A 19,241-nucleotide genomic window follows, 5' to 3' on the forward strand; every position below is an offset into this window, starting at 1 on the left:
CTTTTATATGGCAGTGCCTTCTCCAAATCATTACACTTAAGGAACACCCACACTATGCAGTTAAAGCAGAACTATACAACTTCATTAATCATGGCTTCCCCCAAATAATCCTGGTAGCTGTCACCTGTTAGGAGACCCTTGCTTTGATTCCCAGGGTGGTGTAACAGTCAATCCTTCTTTACAGGGAACTCTGGAAATTGTAGCTCCATGAGGGTCTAGGGATCTCCTAACAGCTCTAAGCACCCTTAACAAACTACAGTTCCCATCCTCCCCCCCCCCATCTCTCCCTCTCCAGTGCTAGTGAGCACTCTGAGGGATGGCAACTCAAGTAGGCAAGAAGGTTTCCCTTCTGTGTGTCTAACTCGCCCTGCTCCAGCTACCCCAAGCATCCTTCTACTGAACCACTTTTCTTTCCCTCTCCTTTCCCTAATCCAATGGTTCTTAAAGGGTGTGGTGTGCCACACTGGTGTGGCAGGAGAGACTGGCACATGTAGCAAGAAGATTCAAGTGCATTGTTTTATACTTTCTGGATGTCTCATGAATATATTATAAAGTAGTGCAGGGTGCAGTGGGCGCAGCTGTGAGAACGGCGTGGGGTCAGCAGCACAGGAAGCCACAAAGGCGCTGGCAGCAGTGCAGTGGTGGAGACTGGGGACAGATCTGATGCCCGGTGCGAATGGCTTCACCTCGCCCCATGTACCTCATGCCCCTGAATGGAGGGCATTGTGTCCAGTGCTGTGTTTGAACTGTGCTACCTCATTTCTAACCTCATGCGAGACACTGCTCAACATTGCTGTCACTAAGAGATGAGCATGTGTGTGTGAATCATAACTCCAGCTTCCATGGAGCTGGTATACAAACCAAATCAAATCAGGTACAAGCTGGCAGACAGTTCCTTTACCCACTTTTGATGCAGTGAGATGGGAATCGGTGATCTGCCACATGATGCATCACAGATTGGATAGGTCAACCATGGTCTAAGGCCCTGCTCATGCTGGCCCTGCTCATACCCGCTCAGGGTAGCCTTCAGCAACCTGATGCCTTCCTGATGTTTTGGACCACAAGATTAGAACATAAGAAGAGCCTGGTGGATCAGTCCAATGGCCCATCTAGTCCAGCATCCTGTTCTCACAGTGGCCAACCAGATGTCTTGGTGGGAACCCCCAAGCAGGACCCAAGCACAAGAGCACTCTCCCCTTCTGTGGTTTCCAGCACCTTGTATTCAGAAGCATTGCTGCCTCCAACTGTGGAGGAAGAAGAAAGCCATTATGGCTAGGCCCCTTCCTCTGTGAATCTGTCCAATTCTCTTTTAAAGCTGTCCAAGTTGGAGGCCATCACTGCCCCTGCATGAGAGAGTTCCAAAGGTGCTCCCTTAAGGACTTCCTTTTCTCAGTCCTGAATCTGTGCTGGCTGAGACTGATGGGAGTTGTTGTTCAAAACATCCGACACGGTTGGCGAAGGCTTCCTCAAGGTACTAGCATGGCCATCCTGTTCTGTCCACGAGAGGAGCTGGCACCTATCTCTCCACAGAAAAGTTCTGGGCACGGTGATCTGTTCTCAATTCCACCTAGCTCAGATCTCCCTGGACCCGTCTGGTGGGCTTGTTTTGCCACCTGCCAAGCATCCAAAGTGTCCATAGACCTCTGGATGTGTCCGCGGTCAGTTCCATGAAGGCCTGCCAGCAGGTTATAGATAGACAGCGGAGGCCCGGCCAGCAGGGTATAGATAGAAACACAGCCTCTATTTTTGCCCTTCTTGGTGCAGGTGCCAGAGGAACTGGCCTGCCCAGAGTCAGGATTATTTATAGGGGCTGGTATTTAGGGGGACAGTGCTGCTTTTCCATTTTGCCGTGGGAGAAAGAAAACTGAGATGGGAGAGAGGCGTGGTTGTCGTGGTCCTATAACCAATGCCTCTTCTCTCGTATCCAGCATTGGATCACACTAGGTCACTTGACGGCAGCTTGTAAAACCCTCTGATTGTAAAACTAGACTGAAAAACAAGGTCATTTCTTTCCAGACCTCTCCCGACCGCGCCATGATCCTGTCATTCCTGAATGAATGTCAGGGGACCGAGGGTTCACGGAGCCCTAGTGATGTGGTTACAAAAACCACAAAAAATGGTTCACATGAACATTTGCAGAGTTCCTTTACACAACTCATTTAGGAATAGGAGTGGGAAGGAGGCTGGGGAGGAGGTTGTCTCCCAAGTGGGCTTGGGTTCTTGCATGTCTTATGGTAGAATGGAATCACATAATCCTGTAGGGGATGACCGTTGCTGCAAAGTACCTCAGAAATATTTGCAAAATCATCCGCTTTAATACTGGGGGGAAATTGGTTTCCATCTTCTGGCTAACCCCTCTTAAGTGGAAGACCATGCCTCCTTTGGGTGCAAGCTCCACACACACACAGGATAGCAATGGCCTGACTACAGGATAATTCATCCCATAAACAAATCATTTTGAACAGTGCAATGTTCTACAAAACAGCAGTGATTTATATTGGCAAACCTAAATTAATTCTCTTAAGTGGTAGCGAGGAAGGACATGTGGCTGGTTGGTGTGTGACTTCCATCGCTCTCGCTGTTCCACTCCATCCTCATCCTTTGCAAGGTTCTGGGGTTCCTCTGGGTCTCAACCTGGGACTTCACTCAAAATGGCAAGGAAATGACAGAATAACTTTCCAACAGTTGAGAGCTGTTTGACAGTGGAACAGACTCCCACAAGAAGTGGTGGGCTCTCCTTCCTTGGAAGCTTTTAAGTAGTGGCTGAGTGGCCATCTGCCGTGGATGCTCTAGTTGAGATACCTGCATTGCAGGGGGTTGGACTGGATGACCCTTCCAGCTCTATGGTTCTGTGACGGTTGTGCCATGGGTTCATCACCTAGGTGTGTTTAGGACAGTGTTTCCCAACCTTGTGCCTCCAGCTGTTTTTGAACTACAACTCCCATCATCCCTGACTAGCAAGACCAGTGGCAAGGGATGATGGGAATTGTAGTCCAAAAACAGCTGGAGGCACAAGGTTGGGAAACACTGGTTTAGGAGGCCCTGTGAGGATAACATTTTGAGAAACAGTGTGATGTAAGGTTAGAGTGTTAGACTACAACCTAAGAGACCAGGGTTCGAATGCCCACTCAGTCATGAAGCTCCCTGGGTGTGGCCTTGGGCCATTCTCCATCTCTCAGCCTAACCTGCCCTCACAGGGTTGTTGTGAAGATGAAAAGGGGAGGAAAAGAACCGTGCAGTGAGCTCCTTGGAGGGAAAGGTGGGATATAAGTAAAACGAGCAATAATGCAGAAAAATAGCTGCCATTTCTTTGCTTTGTCTTGACTGTGTGTTTTTATGGGGTGGCTAAAGCAGTTGCCCTCTTGACCCAAGGAGGCCCCAGCCCTGTCAGAAAAGCTTGTGGACAAAAGAGCAGGCGAGAGCATCAGGTACACTTTCCAGCTCAGCGCAGCCAGGGACGAGTGGAAAAACTCATCCATTCATTCCAGCTCAACGCTCCCTCCTTTGGCCCAGCTCAGCGGATTGGTGGCTGGCTGGCTGGCTGGCCGTCTGCCTGGACCCCCCACTGGCCCAGCAGCCCTGCACTATATTTATCTGCACTTTCCATCTGCCACATGAAGAAGAGAGGAAACATTTGAGCTTATTTTAGACCCCACAACATTCTTTCCTGCTCTGGCCCTCGGACGGACAGGTGGAACGACCGTATTTAGCCACTTGGGGGCTGAAAATAGAAGGGCCCGTTTACAACGCAGTTTCCTTTAGGCAACTCCGCACCCTATTTACGTACTCCGACGAAGGAGAATGTTGTCCTCGTCCCCATTGCCCAAATTATAAATATTAACGTGGCTTTGCCAGGCTGACATCATTGCTCCAGCGGGCCTCTCCTTCCTCTTAATAGCCCATTCTTGGGAGAGAGAAAGAGAAAGAGATGCTCAAATAGAAAAGGAAAGGCGCAGACCACTGGGAAGACATGAGCAATGGATGCGCGGATGCATGAAAGAATGAACTTTGCCTGGGAACACAGAAAGCTGCCTTATACAGACTCAGACCACTGGCCCAACTAGCTCAGTATTGTCTACACTGACAGGCAGCTGCTCTCCAAGGCTTCGGAAAGCTGGATGATGTGTGGATGGTCCAGTATAAGCCATTGATCAGTGCATCAATGACATATTGCAAAAAACAACAACATCAGTCTGGAGGGGTCCAGAGTTGAGTCTTTCAACACTGTGGATGCTGAAGCCATAGAAGGCTTGGACATTTATTAGTCTCATGAGAATAGGGGTGTAGCAAGTCATGTCCCCTTTCTCATTGGTGAAATAGTGGAAGGTGTAAGAAGAGCATTCCTGATTACAGATAGCAGCACAATGATAAGGGACACACTCAATGAAAAATGGTGTCACTGAAATCATTTGGAATAGTTTTATTGGGCTTTCTTGGGGAGGTGGGGGGGGGGGTCATGAGGCGCTCTCCAAACCCAAAGGAACAACAAAAAATGTACAGAAAACAGAGAAACAGCAGCAGAGAATTTTTTTTTACTTTTAGCAATGCCAAGTCACTGTTCTGTAGCTCTTCTCCACCACAACCCCACCGCAAAGGTTCAAGGAAGGTGAATCTCTATGAAGCTAATCCAGAATTCTTTGCTCTGCCTCCTTGAGAGCAGGGGAAATTCTCTTTTTACTGCAGACAGAGTCGCAGTTAGGAAGGGTGGTACAGGCCTTGCTTTTGGTAATGTGCACATGAACACAAGGGACAAAGGGACACCCTTGCTACTGTCTCTCCTGTTGCATCACCCCTTCAACAGCAGGCAGAATATAAGAGGAGCCCGCTGGATCAGGCCAGTGGCCCATCTAGGTCAGCATCCTGTCCTCACAGTGGCCAACCAGATGTCTGTGGGAAGCAGGACCTGAGCTCAAGAGAGCACTTCCCTTCCTGTGGTTTCTAGCAACTGGTATTCAAAAGCAACGCTGCCTCCAGCTGTGCGGTTTAAACAGGAGGTTAAAGTGCATTAAGGAGTTATTAAGCTGAAGGGAAAGCAGTAAGAGAATGGGGTATGCAGAGATAAAAGGAATGAAGTGTAGCCAATCATGTTTTACTCAGAGCTGACCCACTGAAAGTAACAAATCTAGGATAGTCATGCCCATTAATTTAAATGAGTCTACCCAGTATGATCAATACTGGATACAACCCAGTACTGTAGCTTGGAAAACAACAACCAACAAATTTCCTCACGGGAACAGATTTAAATGGGTGGTGTTGAGCAAGTATATACTGGATCTGCCAAGCCCAGGTGGATTATTCTTTACAAAAGCTTCAGTGTTTGTGGAAACCCACTCAAGCCTAAAAGGGAAAGCTGGGCAGAGGAAGGAAGAGGAGCTGTAAATTGCGGCAGCTGAAGGTCACTCCAGGCCTCCGTACTCCCAGGAAACACTGATTGGTATGACGTCCCTGGAAACAGACCTTGGATCAGATGAGAAGGAGTCACAGCAGCTTTCCCACCATAGGCTACTTGGCCATTGCAGCTGGGGAGGCCCAGTCTGGTATCATTCCCTGCTCTCTTTTGGAAATTTGGGAGACCAGAAGGCAAGCTTCTGGAAACGGGAATGTCCTCACAAAGCAACAGCGGTGGGGAGCTGGAAAAATACAGGACACCCCGATAACATTCATCCAAGAATGGGGAGCTTAAAATCCCTTTCATGCAAAAGACCCAAAGGTGGACTCAGGCAGAGGATCTCTTGTCCTGGGTTTCCTCCTGACACCATTCCAGAGACCAATGCAGAAATGAAGAGGCCTCCTCGACTCCCTAGTGACCAAGCAGGCTAGCAGCTAAGGAGATGCACCACCAGCATGCAAATGACACCATTTGGATGGATCAAAAACAGCACAATAGGAGGCGGAGACACATTTGCAGAAGGACTCTAGGGGATTTAACGCCAGCCTAATATGGAGGCCCCTTTTTCTGTTTTTTCAAAACACACAAGAGGAATGGGGCCATATACTTTTCTGTTTCCTATACTGAGATGCACCTAGATGTTGCTGCAACAAAGAGGCCAAGCCACACACACTTTGGAGCGGTGGGTACCACCCAGTTGCAGAGTCTGAATCAGAAGAAGAAGAAAACACACCCAACTTCTGCTGCAGGACGCGACTCCAGGCTCCACTGCTGCAGATCTTCAGTGTCGGGGGCTCTCCTCCTAACCTCCACAAGTGGTCTCAGGTTACATTTTCCAGGTAGCCAGCCAAGCTCAACATGGCTCTCAGGTTGCAGCAGGGCAGCAGGCCGTCTCCTCATGCCTCAGGAGCAGGGACATCCGGGAGAAGGTCTTCAGGCAGGTGTGGCACTGGTATTTCTTGATGTCGGAATGGGTCTGCAGGTGGGCGCGGAGGTTGGAGCGGTCGGCAAAGGCTCGGCTGCAGTGCGAACAGGCATAGGGCTTTTCACCTGGAAAGGGAGGCCAGAAAGAAAGACGGATGAGCAGGCAATGCCAGGGCTGTCGTAGGACCTTGAACCTGGTTTGGTAGTAGATGGGCAGCCAGTGAAGATACTGTAGTAACAGAGTCGCATGTTGTCATCTAGATGCCCCACCTGGCCAGCACATTCTGCACCAGAGCTGGAGCTTCCAAACCAGACCCAAGGGCAGCCCCCCTCCCCACTACACTGCAGTAATCCAGCCTCAAAGTTACCAACACATGGGCTGCAGGCTATCCCTGTCCAGGAACTGCAACAGCTGGTGAACCAGATGAAGCACTCCTAGCCACAGAGGACACCTTGACCTCAAGTGGCAAAGATGTATCCAGGAGTACCCTCAAGCTATGCATTTGCTCCATCATAAGGAGTGCAACTCCATCCAGAACAGGTAACCTGCCTATCTCCTGAATGTGGGAACCACCCACCCTATCTTCCCAGGATTCAAGCAGTTTATTGGCCCTCATTTGTTCCACCACTACGTTCAGAAACTAATTCAGAACTTTCACAGTCTCTCCCGATTCCAATGTTATGGTGAAGTAGTGCTGCATGCCATCAGTGCACTGGTGACACCTTGCTCCAGAACTCCAAATGATCACCTGTGACAGCTTCATATAGAAGCTAAACAGCACTTGGGAGAGGACAGTTCCCTGCAGAACTCCATAGCACCAGTGCCAGGGGGCCAAGGAGCACTCCCCCAGTGCTACTCTAGGAATATGGCCTGAACATACATACATACATACATACATACATACATACATTTATTTATTTATTTATTTATTTATTTATTTATTTATTTAATTTATATGCCATCCTTTCCTGCAAGGATTTCAAGGTGATGTACATGGTTCTCCCCTCCCCATTCTATCCTCACGTACTATGAGGTAACTTAGGTGAGAGACAAGAAACTGACCCAGCCAGCTTCATGGCTGAGTGGGGGATTAAAACGCTGATCTCCCAGGTCCTAGTCCAATGCTCTAACTATTACACCACACTGGCTGTACCCAAGGATGGAGAACCTGTGACATCATTTTATTTATTTAGACCATGGGTAGGCAAACTAAGGCCTGGGGGCCAGATCTGGCCCAATCGCCTTCTAAATCCGGCCTGTGGACAGTCCAGGAATCAGCATGTTTTTACATGCATCTCTGGGTTATTTGTGGGGCATAGGAATTCGTTCACCCCCCCCCCCCCACAAAATATAGTCCAGCCCCCCACAAGGTCTGAGGGACAGTGGACCAGCCCCCTGCTGAAAAAGTTTGCTGACCCCTGATTTAGACCATTTCTATACCACTTTAGTACAGGAAACTAGAGCAGTAAATGTTACAAAAATACACAATATAACTATCTATCTATCATCTATCTATCTAATCTATCTAATCTCTCTCCCTCTCCCTTTTCCTTCTGACACAATCTCCTCAATGAAAACCTCGCAGCCTCCTGGCTCTCACCTGGGACTCCACCCATCCACCCTGGCTCTTACCAAGGGCTCAAACAAACTCACAGATCACTCCCCTCCAAAATTGGACAACCAAGCGGGTTTCTGGAACCTGCTGACCTCACCCTCATGTCTCACCCTTGGTTTGCATCTATGGGCTTGATAGAGCTTCCTCAGACTGCCTCTCATTCAGCACTCAATCAGCTGCATGGCTCATATCCAGCCCCAAGGCTTAGCAGCCTTCGTGAGTTTTCCAGAGGTCCCAAGGATGGCAGCTAGGGTATCCCCTTCCACTAACTGTTCTTTCTCAGGCCACTGCACAGCTCTCCTGTTCCATCATCCCCAACCATTGGCCATGATGGCTGGGGCTGATGGGAGTTGGAGTCTAACAATATCTGGAAGCCACTGGGCCTCCCATTCCTGAGCTAAAACAAAGATGGGCTTGGCACAGCGACTTTCTCTCACAATGGGCATCCCTGCACTGCAAACTTTATTTTATTATAAATTTTTGATTGAAAACACATTGCTAAACTGCTTACTATTTAAAAAACCCCAAACAGCTTACAAAAACCCAGACATAAAAACAGAGATTAAAAAAAACAAATGAAGCAGAAATCTAGTAATAGGAGGGGTCCAATCTCACGGGGCCAGGAAAAGTCTTTACATATTTATTTTTACAATTTTGTTCCACCTTCATCCGGTGAGCTCAGGTTGACATACATACTGAGTGGGGATTTGAACCCTGGTCTCCCAGGTCTTAGCTCAACACTCTAACCACTATGCCACACTGGCTCACAGCTGTTCAGTTGTAGCTTGTGCCGTGAACAACTTCAGTGGCAATGCCCTACGCTGGAGTTATTCATGCAAGTCTGACGCAGTATTTACATAAAAACATCTGACGGGCTCAGCTGGATTGGAATGAGGTTCCCTCCAGCATAACAGTTCTCAGCTGCTCTTGGGTGACCTTTCCCCTTTATACACTTCTGCCCAGTGAATCATAAAAAGTGCCCTGCTGGATCAGAGCAAAGGACCTTCCAGCCTAACAGTCTGTTCCCAGAAGTAGCCAGCCAGGTGGTGGAGGGACAAAGCAAGCCCTGGTAGCAACAGCTTGCAGTTGTGGCTTGTTCCCCCAGCAACTGGTATCCAGAGGTACACTGCCTCTGGAGGGGGAGGTTCAATTTAACAGGAATTTTTAGAAAACAGTGAAGCAAAGGCTCTTGTACGTGTTTCTTTGTATAGCAAAGGCCCAGCTTAGGCCCAGAACCCATTTACAAATCTAGAGCTGAGTGCTGGTTCAGGTGACTTAACAAGATGAGTGCCTTTCTGAACATGTGCAGAGTGCATTTCAGGAGAAGGCTGGTGGAATGGTTAGAATCTCAGGCTAGGACAGGGGAGACCTAGTGAAGTTCATTGGGTAAGCTTGGGTCACTGACCAACTCATTCTTGCCTTCCATATAGGGTTATTGGGAGGATAAAATGGGGGAAAGGGTGGCCAGCCAACTTGGATCCTACAACTGGCAGGTGAGGCTGCCCGGCTGGCATTGACCCATGACAGGGTCTTTTCAGTGATGGTTCCCCAGTTGTAGAATGCCCTCCCTAGTAAAGTACGGCTGTCTCCATCATTACTAACTTCAGGAAGAATTTGAAAACATACTGTCAGGGACTCAGTGGGAGCGCAGGGAGGAGAAGAGATGGAGAGCGAGGGGGAGCAATCCGAGGGCAGCGTAGGAGAATATGACAGCAGCCCGAGAGATTCCATGAGCCTCTCCAGCGAATCGGAAGATTCACAGAAGGGGGCGCCGATGGGCAGGGCAAGGGGCGACCCAAGGGGGACACCCCAGAAGCAAGGGGCCAGCGGGGACTCCCAGAGCAGCAGTTGGAAATCAGGACCAGCTTCCCCACCAGAGCGCAGTGGGGGGGAGGAGTTCCAGGTGTCAGAGCCCACATATGCACCACCAGCGAGAGAAGATGAGTCAGGGTTGACCACGCCTCCATCGGAGAGCGAGTTAACGGTCAAGAGGAAAGTTGCAGGCTGGGCGCGCGCGCCCAGTTCAAAGGTACAGGCGAGCGGCACAGAAGGTAGCCCGGATAGGGAACCAGGTCCTAAAGCCCGCCGGAAGGAGGGGCAAGAATCGTCAGGGTCAGCGTCAGAGGAGTCCAGGAAGGATGAGACCCTAGCGGGCAGGAGGGCCCAGAGGAGAAAGGAACTTAGAAAGAGGTGGAACAAAGCGAGAGTCTTAAACTGGTGTGGAAGGGGAGGAGACTCAGACGGGACTTCGCCGGTCTAAGGTCGGGACGTAGAGCTGCACGCTGCGGCTTTAAAATGGAAACTGAATCTCAATAAAGACTTTTGTACATAACTACAGCCTAGCGTTGGTCCTCTGTGAGCTGGGACCTGGAGGCAGCTCTGACACATACCAAGGCATTTGCAGGCTGAAAAATAGTATTCCTGGGAACCTTGTGATCATTGGATGGAATAATGTCTTTAACGACAATTGCTTTTGGAAAATGTTTTTAATTTTAATTGTTTTCAAAATGTTTCAACTGTTTTAGAATATTTCTGCTTTGTTTTTAAATAGTGTATCTGCGTGCTGCCCCAGGGTAGGGTAAATAATAAATAGCAAATAGAAGAAATAAATAGAAACTCCTTGCACCAACATCAGAGGCAACATTTAGCACAGCAGAGTGTGAGGGCCCAACAGTTCCCCCCAGCCACACCAAAATGCAAGTGTTCTCCAAACCTCCCCCCACTTTGCCCTCCCTTCTTTTCCATGCACATTTGCCCCCTTCCTCAAGGTCGCCCCCTACCTGTGTGTGTCCGGATATGCCCCTGCAGCAGCCAGGGCCGGGAGAAGGCTTTACCGCAGATCTTGCACATACAGGGCAGCGTGTGGGTGCGGATGTGCATCTTGAGGGCACCCAGGCTGGCGTACTCCTTGTCGCAGTGCTTGCAGTTGAAATACTTCCTTGCCGTGGTTGCCTGCAGCTTGCAGCGCTGCTGCCTGTGTCGGGCCAGGCCTGAGAAGGTGCTGTAGGCCTTGCGGCAGTCCGGACACTCAAACGTCTCCAGGGGGTCGGCAGCTATGCCTTGTGGCCCCTGCAGTTTGTCTCCATTTCTCTCTGCTGGGCTGCCCAGGTTGGGAGTCCTCCTTTGGAACAGGCTGAATGCTAACGGGAGATTGAGGTTGTTCTGGTTATCACGCAGAGGGGTGGCAGAGCCCCAGCTGCCTCCAGGGCTGCTCCCAGAACCCACTTGGGAGCTTGATGTGGGCTCCCCTTTGGCTTCACTGCTCTGTGGGAGAGGTGGGGACAGGCAGGCAATGGCAGAACTGTGGTCCCAGAGGCTACCAGCTTCATAGGGGGCTGCTGGACAAGGCGTGCCATCTTGACTGAGGACGGGGAATGCTGCCCCTCTCCAGGAGTGGCACAATCCACTGGATTCTGGGGGAAACACACAAAACAAGTAAATAAAAAGCAGCCATTGTTCCTCAAAAGCCTCTTCACCACTACCAGACAACATGCCTACCCTGCATATTTTGGAAAATTGTTCATTCCCTGTGTCTGAAGCCCGGTTCAGATGCCCAACAGAGAAGGATGTTAGGTTGGCAAACAGGCAGGCATGAATTGTTAGGCAGGCTCCATACCAGGCCTCTTTGTACCTTGGTTTACAGAAACTAATTGTGTTGTTGGATCCGACTTTGTGGCCTGGCCCTTGTGATTGTATGATTCTGTGTTGTTGCTGTTGGATCACTAGTTTTTAATAATTTGCAATTGTTTTATTGAGATTTTTTTAGAAAATATAATCTACTGTATTTTTGTTCCTGAAGGGTGATATAGAAAAAGAAGTAAATAAAATAGTTGGTTTTAACTAAGAAGCATAAGAATATAAGAAGAGCCTGCAGGATCAGGCCAATGGCCCATCTAGTCCAGCATCCTGTTGCCACAGTAGCCACCCAGATGCCTCTATGAAACCCACCAGCTGGATCCAAGCACATGAGCCCTCTCCACTCCTGTGGTTTCCAGTAGCTGGCATTCAGAAACTTTACTGCTTCCAGTTGTGGAGGCAGAGGATAGTCATCATGGCTAGTAGCCATTGATAGCCTTTCCTTCCTCCATTAATTTGTCTAATCCTGTTTTAAAGCTGTCTAGGTTGTTGACCCTCACTGCCTCTTGTGGTAGTGAGTTCCATAGTTTAATTAAACTCCTTTCCAGTATTATAAACAGTTGCATAGAAGTCTCTCCTCAAGGCTGCCTCACTCAAACATTTTGCATTATGCACTCACATGCAGTGTACACACAGTTCCAGTAAAACACGTGTCATATGGGTGCAAACACCGCAGAAACACAATTTGCCCACAGTGCCATGTATCAAGCACTGGAATCAGTACACCAGACCCTAAGGTAACCTGGAAGCGTTATTTTTTAACAAATAAAACATAGAATGCATTCAGAAAGATGCTGCCTGTTGCAACCATGTGGCCATAGTGGTTAACTTAAGAATAAGTTTTATTTTGCAAATGAGCTTCCAAGAAGTGTGTAAGGGGGTGGGGGATCCACATTTGAGCCTTGCGTTGAAGTGCCAAGATGCTCACGAGATTATTATTGAGCTCACCCTTATGAATACCGTAAAGCAAAGAGGCAACACTTGGCATTTTTAAAATATCTGCATGCCACCTCCTAATCTTGGCATTCTTTATCTGTGTACAAAAGGGTTCAGTGCAAGGGCAGAGGGACCCTGGCTACCTAACCTGGAAAAGTTGCTGTTTGAGTGAAATCTACCCTCCAGGCCACCTTTTACACACCACACTTTACCACAAGGAGGACACTGAGAACACCCCCCACCCCACCCTATGACAGCACAACAGGTTTTTTACACCATTTCTGTGACATGGTGCCCCAACCTTTCCATGCGTCTTATTTATGCACAATACAGAACGTTCAGTTGCCAATAGGTGCCACTAACTGTGTGGAAACTTTTGACACCACGTAGTCAACTACACCACACACCCAGGGAAGCTATTTTGATGTGACAAAGGTACAGGATAAATGACTCCGAAACTCACCAAGTAGACATTCTCGTATAAGCATGTACTGAAGTGTGTGGCAGCAAGAAGGGAAACCTCCTTTTGCCCTGGCATCCACTCTATGGATTTCTGGGGCTGTGCAAATATTAGGCACTCCCCACCCATTTTCTTTTTAAAATAATCTTAGCAGTTTAACAGTATTTAGAGCAGAAACACTTTTTAGTGTCCTGGGGTTAACATATTCTCTCCACTGTTGGGTTTAATTTCGTAGATTTAGATTCCTCTTTCTGAACCTAAGTGTTGCATTTATTCAGGTTTTCTTGTTGAGTGAGGTCTGGCTGTTAATGTTTGGCCTACGATGTTTCATTCGTATTATTTTAAAAACTCTGTATTTTTCCTCCAAGCTGCCTATAGGCATTTTGCATTCGATAAGGAATAACGGCAATTGCAAACATAGAAATACGAGATAGAATGGAGAAATAATCGCTGCTAGATTAACTTTAAAAAACAACAACAAACTAATGTATTTTTTATATTTGAGAACTCAGATGGGGTGGGTGAGGGAAAATAAACCCCTTTTAAAATCCGCGCGCGGGCCCCCTCCCCAGCACGCTAAGAAAAAAGCAGCCGGGTAAAAACGAAGGCCACAGTCCGAAACACGCTTACTAGAGAGTCAACGCCATTGAGCGCAAAGGAACTTACTTCCGAGCAGACACGTATAGGCTTGTGCTGCAAGTTAGTTTTCTATTTCCAAGCGCACTTTAAGCAGCAAAAAGGACTCTAAAAACCCGTCCCCATCACGCAACCCTAGGCGGGCATAATTGGGACAAAGCCCCAGCGGAGCTGCCTTCTGATTAAACAAGCGCAAGAGCGCGCCGCTCAGGAGTTTGAAGCGCAAAAGGAAGCCGGTCGGAGATAAAAATGTGGAGAGGGAAGGGAGACAGCCCGCTCTATAGACCGGGGGCAGGGGGTCGGGGCAAGGAAAAGCGCTCGAGGAGAGCTGCGAGAAGGGAAAGCTGGAAGGACCCGTCGTGGGCAGCGCGCTCCCTGCCGCTCAGCTCTCCAAAGCGCACCGCGCGCCCTGGGCGCAAACCACTTCGCCCTTCCTTACCTTGGCGGCGCGTCTCCAGCTGGCCGTAGTTGGGGACGCGAGTGCTGGAGGGCTTCTTGACCAAGAAGGAGCGCGGCATGGCGAGCGGAGAGTCCCGGCGAAGCGAGCCGACCGGGCAGGTGCAATAAACCCGCGGGCTCATTAGCATGGGCTTCCCGCCGAGCCAACCGCCGGCCGAGGGGCCGTCCTTGGCCGCCTCCGCCGGGGCCGCCCTCCCCGCGGCAGGTGCAAAGCCCAAGGGGCGGCTATGACCACGACGTCGGGGAAGCCCCGCGGCGGGCGGGCTCGCTCGGGGCAGAGGAGGGGATCACCTTGAATCCTCCCGCTAGCTTCCAAGGTTAAGGTGTCCAAACTCCGGCTAGGCGAGGACAGCTTCTCCCGCCACCCCTCGCGTAAAGGAAAAGCACGTCGGCCACTTGCTCCCTACACGGTGTGGTGCAGTCAAGGCAGTAGTCCAGGGCTCGCTCAGCGCAGCAGCAGGGCTTTATCTGCCACGTCTGAAGTAGAGCCTTGCTGGGTCAGAGCAAAAGCCCATCCAGGCTTTCACAAGCCTAGCCGACAACCAGGAGCCCACAAACAGGGCAGGAGGGCAAGAAGAGCCTCTCCAAATCTCCCCAGCAATGGTTATTCAGAGGCACAAGAATACAGTATAGGCCAGCTGGACCAGAGCATTGGCTTATCTAGCTCAGTATTGTCTACACCAGGGGTAGGCAACCTAAGGCCCCCGGGGCCGGATGCGGCCCAATCACCTTCTAAATCCGGCCTGCGGACGGTCTGGGAATTAGCATGATTTTATATGAGTAGAATGTGTGCTTTTATTTAAAATGCATCTCTGGTTTATTTGTGGGTCCTGCCTGGTGTTTTTACATGTGTAGAATGTGTGCTTTTATTTAAAATGCATCTCTGGGTTATTTGTGGGGCATAGGAATTCGTTCATCCCCCCCCCCCAATTATAATCCGGCCCACCACATGGTCTGAGGGATGGTGGATGGTGGGCCAGCCCATGGCTGAAAAAGGTTGCTGACTGGCACTGACTGGCAGCTGCTTCCCAGGTTGTCAAGCAATGAATCTTTTCTAGCCCTACCTGGAGATTCTGGGGAGGGGATTGAACCTGGGACCATCTGCCAGCAAAGCAGATCCTCTAACCATTGAACCACAGCCCTTCACAAAGCAGGCAAGAGGGTTTTTTTGTTTCCCAAAGCAGCTGTGGTTGTCTGTGCACTTCTCCCACTTGAGTAAGTAGACTTATTTTGGGGAGGGGGGCAGGTTTAGTGTGGACTCGAAAATCTGCAAAGTCTATTTGAATGCTGACAAAAGTGTCAGCAGGATAAAAGAAGTGTGCATATGGCACAAGAAGCAAGCAAGACCTCTTTCAAAAGACTCCCAGGGCCCTTTTGGAGGTGTGGCCTGCTAGCTGGGGGTGATGAGAGTTGTCCTCCAAACAGTGGAGGGCACCAGGTTCTAGAAGGGTGGTCTTATATCTGTCTATGCAGGCACAGATACATCTGCCAGCTGAGGACAACATTAATGCAGCGAACAAAAGTGACCACTCTTCCATAATGAAACTGGTGTGTTTTTAAGATGCCACAGAGTAGCAGAGTCTCACCCTTCTGGGCACATCTCTTCTGAGGACAGGGAATGAGCCAGGTGCAGTTTGGAGGTGCCTGCCCTGCCCCACTCACACTTCATTCCTGTTAACTCCAAACAGCCACATCCCATCTCCCTACAGCAGCAGTGGGAAGCGAATGTGGCCCTACAGAGCTTTCCATCTAGCCTTCTGAAGTCATGCCCCTCACTGGCCCAGGTTCACATCCTGCTTAAGAATGTGCCCTTGAACTTAGATCATGCCCCTTGTCAGGATGGACAGAAATGTGTGTAGAAATGGCACACTGCACATGCTCAGAGGCTACACATAATCTTTTTTGGGCTGCATGCTGGCTCAGGCTAAGCCCTGAACACTCTTAATTTTTCAGGGATGGGGATCAATTCTCCTCTCCTCCCTCCTTGGGCTTTAGCTTGTAAAATGCAGACCCAATCTTGGCCAAGTCAGATGGAGGCCTTCTTTCCACCCTGGGCCTGCTTATCCTCTGTCACCACCTCCCCACCCCACCCCCTGCCCCATTGCTTCACTGGGAGATCTCTGGGGCTTAGGAGATATTAGCAAACCCCTTTGAAGCATGGCAGTGAGATGGGGGTGAGATAAACATTATCGGGAAGAGCTCAGCCCCATAAACTTACTCACCTTGCCATTGTGTCTCAGAATTCCTCCTCCTGCAGTTTGCTTGCTGGAGGATCAGTTGAGAAAACAGACACTTATGTGATCTTGCTCCTCCTTGACTGCCTTCTGCTACTGGTTTAACCAGGCAGGCTGGGGCAGGGGAAGAGAGCTTTGTTTTTCGTTTCAAATATATGCCAAAGGCCAGTGGCTAATTTTTAGGAGCAGAGGAAATGGGCCTATATCAAGTCAGACCATCAGGACAATTTACCCCAGCCTTTGGTGGGATTTAGTCGGCCTTCTTAAGATCCTTCGGTTATGAATGGCGGCTGTATTCTGCTTTCTTCTTTATGAGGATTTTTTTTAGAAATGTCGATCAGTTTGTTTTGGATGTAGGTTTCATAACCTTTAACTGTGTTGCATTGATGCCTTAAGAGGATCTTTGTGAACCAGCCTGGGGCGGTTTGCAAGTTCCATAAGTGAATTAATATAATGTTCACTGACCGGCAGCAGTTGCTCTCCAGGGTTTCATAGAATCATAGAATTGTAGTGCTGGAAGGACCACAAGGGTCATCTAGTCCAACCCCCTGCAATGCAGAAAGCTTTTACCCAACATGGGGCTTAAACCCACAATCATGAGATTAAGAGTCTCATGCTGTACCAACTCAGAGAAGAGTCTTTCCCGGCCCTATCTGGGAATGCAGGGGATTGAACCTGGGACCTTCTGCATGCAAAGCACGTGCTGTAATCTACTGGACTATGGCCCCTCCAAACACCTTTTTAAAAGGTGCAGGTGTTTAAGTCTGGAAGCAGTGCTGAGATTATGGAGGGGACCAGTCTCCATTGCCTTTTTGTGATGTCTGCTTTAGGTCTTGTTTGGAAAAAGCTACAGATTGACTTGATTTTCTAGATCCATTTCAGTCGGGGTTTAGGGCCGGTTTCGGCACAGAAGCTGCTTTGGTTGCCCTGTATGATGACATCTGTCAGGGAAGAGATAGGGGAAATGTGCCCCTGTTAATTCTCATTGGCCTCTCAGAGGCTTCAGATACCATCAACCAAGATATCCTTCTGGATTGGCTTCTTTTTGTTTTATTCTGTATTTTGTGTTCTTATTTTGTATTTTTATGTTGTGAACTGCCCTGTGATTTTCAGACTAAGGGTGGTATACAAAATAAGAAAGTGAGTAAGTAAGATATTGCTAAAACTGGAGGGAGTCAGGAAGTAGGGTATGGGGGTTTCACTGAAGACACCTGCCTTCCCACCCCCTCCCCAGAAGAAGAGGAGTTTGGATTTGATATCCCGCTTTATCACTACCCTAAGGAGTCTCAAAGCGGCTAACATTCTCCTTTCCCTTCCTCCCCCACAACACACACCCTGTGAGGTGAGTGGGGCTGAGAGACTTCAGAGAAGTGTGACTGGCCCAAGGTCACCCAGCAGCTGCATGTGGAGGAGCGGGGAATCAAACCCAGTTCCCCAGATTGCAAGACTACCGCTCTTAACCACTACACCACACTGGCTCTCTTTGAAGCACTGCCCAGTTGCCTACCCCCTGCTACAGGGATGCTTGAGAACAGATGGGAAGTAGCAAGGGTGAAGACACCCTGCTTCAGAGTCCTTTGACAAAGGAAGCCTTCCTTCTTCTGCAGTCCTATTGCTTGACTTTACAGTCTTTTTCATAGGTCTGATGTCGGGAAGGGCCATAGCTCAGTGATAGAGCAGCTGCTTTGCATGCAGAAGGTCCTAGGTTCAATCCCTAGCACAGGCATAGGCAAACTCGGCCCTCCAGATGTTTTGGGACTACAACTCCCACCATCCCTGACCACTGGTCCTGTTAGCTAGGGATGACGGGAGTTGTAGTCCCAAAACTTCTGGAGGGCCGAGTTCGCCTATGCCTGCCCTGGCATCTGCAGGTAGGGTGGAAAAGACAACCTGTCTGAAAATTTGGGGAGCTGCTGCCAGCCAGTGCAGGCAATACTGAGTGTGGGTTTGACTTCACCTGAGGCAGCTTCCTCTGTTCCTGTGAAGGCAGCGATTGTCATACATAGCAAACAGAATGAGCAACTGGTGCCATCTGCCTACGGCCAGGAGTTTCTGTCAATAAGCTTTGAATACCACTCTAGCAATGTGTTAAGCAGGTTCTAGCGAAGTTTCCTCTTCATTTAGCAAAGGCCACTTGCTGCCTTTTAACACTGTCCTCCTAGGTTCCTTTTAGCACCCAGCTACGGAGCCCCAGGCTGCCTGTGCTGACCCCTCTGACATCAGAGCAATGGAGCGATGGCAGGCAGAGGAAGCATGACACCTCTTCTTGCCCAGGTCCCCGACCACATCAGAAAAGCCCACTAGCCACTTCCTGCCAGACAACGCGTGCAGCCTACACAACCTGCAAAGGTGCTAGTGCCACATTCGAACATTTGGTTCTTAAAGGCGTCATGGCATTTTCTCACTTTGATGACACTGTTACATTTCTAGAATTTTGCTCTGTGAAGAGGCGGTATAAAGACAGAAGAACCTGCCAAAAGGTCTCATCTATGTCTAGCCCAAAGTGAGATGACTAAAGTTTTTGCCGGCAAATTCAATTCAGAGCAGACTCAATCAAGAGTGGGGTTATCTTTCTCCCATCAGAAAAGGGCTGTCCCCATTTCAGCGTTAATGCAACCATTTCTTGCTCGGCGGATTCGTCGCCAACGCCTACTGTTAAAAAAGGTCTGGTTTTTTTCTTGTTTTTGTCTGTGCTCTGCAGGGAAATGTGACAGTTCCATATTCCTACCTCTAGCATTCCACCCCCCACCCCGGCCCTTCAGCTTCCATTGCCTGCAACTCATTTTCTCTGAATTGGTGTGTGTGTGTGTGTAATGGTTTGTGCATCTAGCACAAAGATGTCTGCAGAAACCCTCAAGCAGGACCCCAGCACAAGAGCATCTCCCTGTGGTTTCCAGAGATGGGCATTCAGAAGCATTACTGCCTCCGACCAACCATGGCAGCACAGTATT

General features: G+C 49.3%; 1 protein-coding gene across 1 annotated transcript; it reads right to left on the reverse strand.

The window, feature by feature from the left end:
• Positions 1 to 4,405: 4,405 nt before the first annotated feature.
• SNAI3 (snail family transcriptional repressor 3) lies at positions 4,406 to 14,153 on the reverse strand. Its single transcript, XM_079988902.1, has 3 exons — positions 14,037 to 14,153; positions 10,710 to 11,342; positions 4,406 to 6,439 (listed from the first exon to the last, which is right to left on the reverse strand). Exons 1-3 carry the CDS (start codon positions 14,113 to 14,115, stop codon positions 6,255 to 6,257), a joined length of 897 nt encoding a protein of 298 aa, XP_079845028.1. The 5' UTR covers positions 14,116 to 14,153; the 3' UTR covers positions 4,406 to 6,254.
• Between the last annotated feature and the right edge of the window lie 5,088 nt (positions 14,154 to 19,241).

Source organism: Podarcis cretensis (genome assembly GCF_951804945.1).
Source record: "Podarcis cretensis genome assembly, chromosome: 8".
In the NCBI taxonomy this organism is placed as follows: Eukaryota; Metazoa; Chordata; class Lepidosauria; order Squamata; family Lacertidae; genus Podarcis; species Podarcis cretensis.